Consider the following 7442-nt stretch of genomic DNA (forward strand, 5'->3'; position numbering starts at 1 on the left):
AGAAGAAGAAAACAGTGAATCACATGATATGGTGAAATTAACATCATCAGTTTTCAAAAAAACTGAGTAGAGCAAAGCTATGTCCTCTCTTCTTTTTTATTTTTTCATAACATTGTCAGCCTTGATTGAATGTTTTAGTTTACCTCATGCAACCCTGTTATGCATATTACCAAGATAAGATAAATTGTTTTTACTTTTTTCTTTACTTCTTTCCATCAGTAAGTTTGTCCTGTTGATCAACAGTAACAGCTAGCTCAATATCTAGCTTCTACTTCCAAGAAGCTAACATTAGCATGGATTAGCAACCCTGTTACTGTGATTAGAGTAGGGTTAGCAAACAACAAATAAAACATGGAAGAAAAATGGCACCACTGATGTGTAAACTGAGCTAATCACGCCTTTGATAGTTTATTACTGATACTCATTATTGATCAATATGTAGCAGAAAAATGTGAAAGAGAAGGTTTATTTTTCAAAAATATAATTTGAATTCGGGACCAATACTCCCCTCCAGAACTACTGGAAAAGTGAAGCCAATTCCTTTATTTTTCTATAGATGGTGAAAGCCTGGAAAGCGTCATGAAAGAAGAATGCAAAAATTTGGTGATGTCAGTGGGTCACAGGCGTGATGCAGTTATTGCAAGTGAAGGATTTGCAACTAAATATTAAGTCTTATTCACTTTAATCTATTTTAAGTCTGTCTGTTCTAACACTTTTGCTCACCTACAAATGCGGTGTTCTGTTACAAATGATGCCATCTTCTAAGTTGTGTATGAGATCCAGATGTATGCTACCATTCAAAGGTTTGGGGTCACTTAGAAATGTCCTTATTTTTGAAAAAAAAAGCAGTTTTTTTCCATTGAAGATAACATTAAATTAATCAGAAAGACAATCTAGACATTGTTTATGTGGTAAATGACTAATCTAGCTGGAAATGACTGATTTTTAATGGAATACAGAGGAACATTTCCAACAACCATCACTCCTGTGTTCAAATGCTACATTGTGTTAGCTAAAGGCTAATTGATGATTAGAAAACCCTTGTGCAGTTATGCTAGCACATGAATGAAAGTGTGAGTTTTCATGGAAAACATGAAATTGTCTGGTTGACCACAAACGTTCGAACGGTAGTGTAAATACGTGGAAAAAAAAGCTGAAATGTTGATCTCTTGTCTCATATTCATTGTCTGATGTCAAAGATTTACAGCAGAAATAAAGGAATTGGCCTCACAGTTCCAATACATCTGGAGGGCAGTCAATGCCTATACCTAGTAAATAATAATTCAAGAATAAGTCACATGCTCTCATTTCCAGATGATACAGTGCTGTTTATTTACTGCATTTAGTTTTTAAATGATGTCACCAATAATCTTCAGTATTTGTGCCATATAAGCTCAAGCAAAGCTTGTAAAGTCAAATATTATTCACAATGTCTCCAATTTATAAAAACAAAGAACAACAAATTACATGTTTCAAAGCAGAAATGTTAGACAGCGTGCAGTAAAACCATTATACGGTGAACACTTGGCCCATTCACTGCCATCCTGTGTGTTTTTCCATGACTGAAGGAAAAAGTATTTCTCCTGGGAGAACAGAGGCTGACAGCAAAACTGACTAGGGACTAAACTGTTCCCCACTAAATGCACCATCAGGAAGAGATTAAATATTTGACATTTCAAATTGAGCAAGAGGGAGATTGTCAGACGGAGCGTCTGCAGGGACGAAAAACTAAGGATGATTGAAAGACGCATTTTCAGATGACGAAGGGGTGTTTTTGAAGGAAAATGCCACTGAATTACTACTCTCTCCTGTTTTGTTTTGCAGACACAACTAAAAGATAAGTTTATACAGTGATGTACTTGCAGTTGGGATAAAACACAGTTCCAAAAATAAATGATATCATATGTAACTTAGGAAAAATCAACTTTGTACTTTCTAGTTAACATCATCCCTTTAACACAAAAATGAAATACAGCTCCAGGCTGCAGACTGGTAAGGCAACTTTTTTCTTTTTTTTTTTTTAATCTGAAGACTCCACATTCATTAATCACATTTACAGTCCTATCTAATGGGAAACACTACTAGAAATTATTCAGCTGACGGGACACTAACTGTTGATGGAGGTTTCCAGTTGGTTTTCTGTAGGCATCTACTTGGCTTTCTTCTTCTGCTCTTGAAAGAAATCGTTGCAGGCAACAGTCAGGGCGGCGACCAGCACAACAAACTCATTGAAATCCACCTCGTTGTCTTTGTTAGAGTCCAGGTCATTCATGATTTTCTCCACCAGCATGGGATCTTTCTGAGACTGAAAACAAAACGGAAAACATACAAATTGGAGCTCATCAAATTAGCAGTCTGACTTTTAATGATTCTCCTGAGACCTGGGTTTGTAAACCAGTACTATTGAGCCGGCAGATCCCTGTTTGGCCAATTAAAAACATCTCCAACAAATACTGTGTGCAAATCATAATGTGGGAAATATCAGTCATGCTGTCATTTGACTGTTATTGGAGCTTAATATTGACCGGAGGCGAAAAGCTGCCATCCGTGTCCAGCGGTGAGCAGAGTGATGTCGCTGCTAAATGACCCATGAGCTACAGCTGATCACACAAGACATTTATTGCTTTGCTCATTTCCTCCAGGATTGAGAAACAAGACATGGCTTTCCTTTTCCAACCCTCCAACCTCCGAGGCAGCCGTGATCTTTCGGTTGTGGCACTCATTAGACTCAACATTTCACCAAAGGTTAAAATTAAACCCCCTCCACACTGACGAGGATTCATTTTAATCAGGGAAATATCACTAGTGAAGAACTGCATTTTCTGAAACGTAGTTTTCAAAGCTTTATTAGAATGTATATGCATTTGGAGGGAGACTTGCCAGTATACAGTATTAAGAAGGACCTGCTCAGCAAAATCCTGCAGACAAATACAGATTTTGTCATCAAAACCAAATTATTTTTGTTGTATAGATTGATAAATGTGCCAAGATTATTAACAACAATAATACCAATAATAAACAATTAGATCATTAACAGTAATCTGAAACACATTTGCAGTGAAAATAAAAATCTTGGTTTTAAAATTCAGTTGCTATTTGTATTGCTTCAAAGTGCAATTTGAAATTGATTAATTGTTCAGACATACACTAGAGTAAATCCTTTATTCAATTTTTATTATATTACCTGTATATTTAGTCAAGCACTAGAACAATTCTGAAATTCTTTCAATCTTTTTTGATTATTTTTATTTTTGTGTTTATTTTTTTATAGTTCTACTTCACTACATTTTGTCACACGATATTCTATTCATAGGAGATTCAGTAAAAATCAACTGGACTTGAAGATGTTTTACGTCTCATCCAAGATTGTTCTTCGGTTCTAAGTGACTAATGGCTTATTTTTACTGAAGCTCCTACAATTACCATGAATGGGATGACTGAGAATCTTCACTGATGTACTCTATTTCAACAATAACGTACCGTTCACTGTTTTTAAAAAAAATCTAAAGAAATATACATTTTTAAACAGTTTTGAACTGTCATTGTTTTGACCAACTTACTTGTTACAGTTTACAGTTTGTACTTGTGTTATTTTATTTTATTTTCATTTTTTTTAGACTCTATTCCTCGGCATCCACTTAGATACCTTGCACACTTAGGACACGTCACACAAACACTTAGACATTTTGCATTTTGCACTTTGTATTTTTTTTGATTTCTTTATTATTACTAACCTCTGTGTAACTGTGTATATTCCACTAACCTTTGTTTATTGTTTACTGCATTGTACCCTGGCAAAACAATTTCCTCCAGGACTAATAAAGTTCATCTTATCTTATCTTATCTTATCTTATCTTATCTTATCTTATCTTATCTTGTTATACAGATTTTTACCTGTTTTATGAAATTACAGCTAATAGCTGGTAAAATCACAGAAACAAAGTATTCATTGACATGTTAACCCTGAAAAAAGGTGAATTATGTCCACATAAAAGATCTGGATTTTCACAAATTGTATAAGCTCTTTAACAAAGTTTGACCATATTATTATGCAATATTATTGTTGTTTGTAAATCAGCAAAAATCAAATTCTTCTCTTTTGAAAGAAATGTTCTATGTATATATATATTAAGAATTGAAAAATATTAAATCATCTTTTAGCTGTTATTTTGAAATCACACCTAGTAACAACTAAAACCACAGAAAGAAAGTATTAATTGACATGATAATCCTACACAACAGCCAGAACTGTAAATAATGTCTCCATTAAATATGAATTTTTACAAATAGTCATTAGTTTTATCACAATGTGTGATCACAAATTACACTGTTTTACTGTATTTAAATGGGCTAAAAATACTTTTATTTTACCATCATTTTACTATTATTGACTTATTTGACTAATTTCACAGTTGTTAAACTACAGTATTCCTCATTGATTTAACTTTTTTATTTATTTATTCTGAGACACTAAAAATATTGGTGTCAAAATGTAGAAATTATAATTTTCAACATCATTTCCAATCATGTAGTGTTGTCTACCGGAGCTCAAGGTGACAGATTGGTGGCTGCAGATGGAAAGAGATGGCTGCAGCAGAGCTAAAATTTTGCATTTTTAGTTCTTTCTTTAAAAGAAACAAGAATTATAAAAACGCTGAATATCAGATGTGGTGATTTGCTGATCTTTTTTTAATTTAAATTTTGACTTCTGTTTTACAGTCAAATGGCAGCGTACAAACATGCAACTTTCAACCCATAAAAGGAACATTTGAGCTTCCTGTCAGTCTATATTTAGAATACATATACTGATTATATATACAGTAATCTATCAATCCCCGGTTCTCAAGTGTCAAAGTTTGCTGTCGGCTGCAACTGAGGGTGACTGTCTTGCTGGGGCTGCATCTATTCTCAGAGGTGACTGCGGCCCACGGGGATGTGATGACATCATGGGGAGTCTATATTTGGAGGTGATATGGGCCACTGATGATGATGATGTGTGAGCACCTGAGGCTTCCCATCCGCACGAGGGAGGACAAGCAGCGGAGAGAAAAGAAAGATATCTGAAGGCATCAGAGGCTTTAGACCTCGGCCGTTCAGTTTGAAGCTCCGGTCTCAATCATCCGGAATCGCAGGCTTGCACACACTCTGCTATCACACACACTCACAGGGCCGGGACTTATCTCAAATGACCTTATCCGTCTCCTTCTGCACATCCTTTATTTCCCATAGTGCTATGATGAGAAAGCCACCAGCAGTTACTTTGACAGAGGGGTAGCAATCGATGAAAAAACAATTTACTCCGACAAGGTCACAATGCTAAATCATTTGAAAACAGCATTAACTGCTTTAACTTCAGCTGAATAAAGCAACAGCAAAGCATCGTCCAAGGTGGTAAAGATCCTTTAAAGAGTTATTTTGGATCAATTTAGGAAATGCTAGGGGTCGCACACTTTAACCATGTGTTAATACTCACACAAACCGTGGTGTTCCCTTTGCAAGTCATTTAAAAATGGCTGCTTGATGTAGAATTCAGTTTAAATGTACAATAGACCGTCATCATCATAAAGATGAAATGTCTCCTTTACCGTGAGGAAGTCGGTGAGCTCGCTGTTCAACAGTTGCTTCAGCTCGCCCTTGTTGAGCTTGTATTTATCTCCATCATTTCCAGAGTAGTTGTAGAAAACCGATATCAGTGCGTCCATGGCACCCTCGAGCTGGCTCGGCATTCTGCTGGATGGATAAAAGCTACTGCAGCTTCCTGAAAAAGAAATGTTTTACACAGTTACTAACTCAAAAAACATGATTTTCTTAAAAGTATAAACAGAGCGCGGAGTTGCTACCTGGTTAGAATCCCGTACAAAAGTGACGAGAGACGCAGCAGCGCAGCTTGTTTGTTAGGAAATGGGGAGACGTTAAGTGAGCCATCCTCTATCTTTGTGGTGATAATTAATTCCACAGGTGAGACGCCCATGGTAACTGCCTTCCTTTCCAGGTTTTAATCAGTGCAGTTAAGTGAAAAACAAAACATGTACCAGTGTAACCCCGGAGTCCTCATGGGTATTCATCAAAGCCTGAGCCACAGGTTGGCCTTCACACAAGCCGTCATCAGACAGAGGCCATTAATACCTGCCTGTCTACCTGCCAACTTCTGTTCATCAAGAGGACAAAGGATGAGCTCATTAGTGCCAATTCTTTGCAGTTGTGACATTACTAAATGAACATGTTGCAGCTTGTTTCCTTTTAAGCCTGTCATTTTATAAGTCAAGACTTGTCTTAATGAATCTATTTGTGTGCATGATCCATAAAAGCTTTGTGGCACTGTTAAGACATAGTAAAAGTATAGTGACACACTCATAGGTTGCTGATTTTTGAGTGAAATTTTGCAGGATTCATGTTCACTTGGTAAATGAAAATCTCTCCAGAAGGAAATATTAACTGGAAAAATGCTGTTGTGTTTTGCTCAGGGGATGACAAAGGTACTTGTTCATGGAAAATATTTTTTAAATGTTTTCCTAGAGGGTCAGATGTAACTGAGACATTGGAAGTAAGGTTGAACGATTGCTTAACAAATGTTACAATTTTTGAAAAAAGTTTTTTCAAACCTTGCTTCAAGACAAAGAAGAAGCTAGAAGAAGTTAAAAGAACGAAACACATTTTATACCGTGGATTGTAAATTGGAGGTGTCACAATTTGCTAGTTACGTTCTTTCCAATTACGCTTTCAAGTTGAAATTCATTGATAATTCAACCCTATGTTGGAATATTCAGTTTATTAAATTGCACTTTATACTTCTAAGTCAGGCTGCACAGTGGTTAGTGGTTAGCACTTTCGCCCGGCGGCAAGAAGATCCCCGGCTCAAGTCCCGGGGTGGGCCTGGGATCTTTCTGCATGGAGTTTGCATGTTCTCCCTGTGCATGCGTGGGTTTTCTCCGGGTACTCCGGCTTCCTCCCACAGTCCAAAAATATGCTGAGTTAATTGATTATTCTAAATTGCCCATAGCTGTGAATGTAAGTGTGATTGTGTGTCTGTATATGTAGCCCTGCGACAGACTGGCGACCTGTCCAGGGTGTCCTCTGCCTTCACCCAAGTCAGCTGGGATAGGCTCCAGGAACCACCCGCGACCCTAGTGAGGATAAAGCGGTGTATAGAGAATGGATGGATGGACTTCTAAGTCACCATCTTTTACTCGTGCTTTATTTCACATAAAAAGAATTATAATTGCAAAGTTCTTGCACACATGAAAGCCTTATTATAAGTGTATCACATCAAAAATCTGTGGTATTACAAAAGCATTTTCACACTGCAAACTACAAGTAGAAGGTCACTCAAAGAACACAGACCATCGAAGTCAGTGCCCTGTTTTTCACAATTTAGGACACTGATCCACACTAAAACTTAATGGGTTCCTCCTGTGCCAATGCATAGCTTTCCAAGTTTCATG

The 7442-nt window shown here is 36.8% G+C and overlaps 1 protein-coding gene across 1 annotated transcript; it reads right to left on the bottom strand.

The window, feature by feature from the left end:
• Window positions 1–1413: 1413 nt before the first annotated feature.
• s100z (S100 calcium binding protein Z) lies at window positions 1414–5755 on the bottom strand. The gene is made up of 2 exons (XM_022208200.2): window positions 5586–5755; window positions 1414–2305 (listed from the first exon to the last, which is right to left on the bottom strand). The coding sequence occupies exons 1-2, from the start codon at window positions 5724–5726 to the stop codon at window positions 2150–2152; spliced, it is 297 nt and encodes a 98-aa protein (XP_022063892.1). The 5' UTR covers window positions 5727–5755; the 3' UTR covers window positions 1414–2149.
• Between the last annotated feature and the right edge of the window lie 1687 nt (window positions 5756–7442).

The sequence above is a fragment of the Acanthochromis polyacanthus genome, chromosome 18 (genome assembly GCF_021347895.1).
Source record: "Acanthochromis polyacanthus isolate Apoly-LR-REF ecotype Palm Island chromosome 18, KAUST_Apoly_ChrSc, whole genome shotgun sequence".
In the NCBI taxonomy this organism is placed as follows: Eukaryota; Metazoa; Chordata; class Actinopteri; family Pomacentridae; genus Acanthochromis; species Acanthochromis polyacanthus.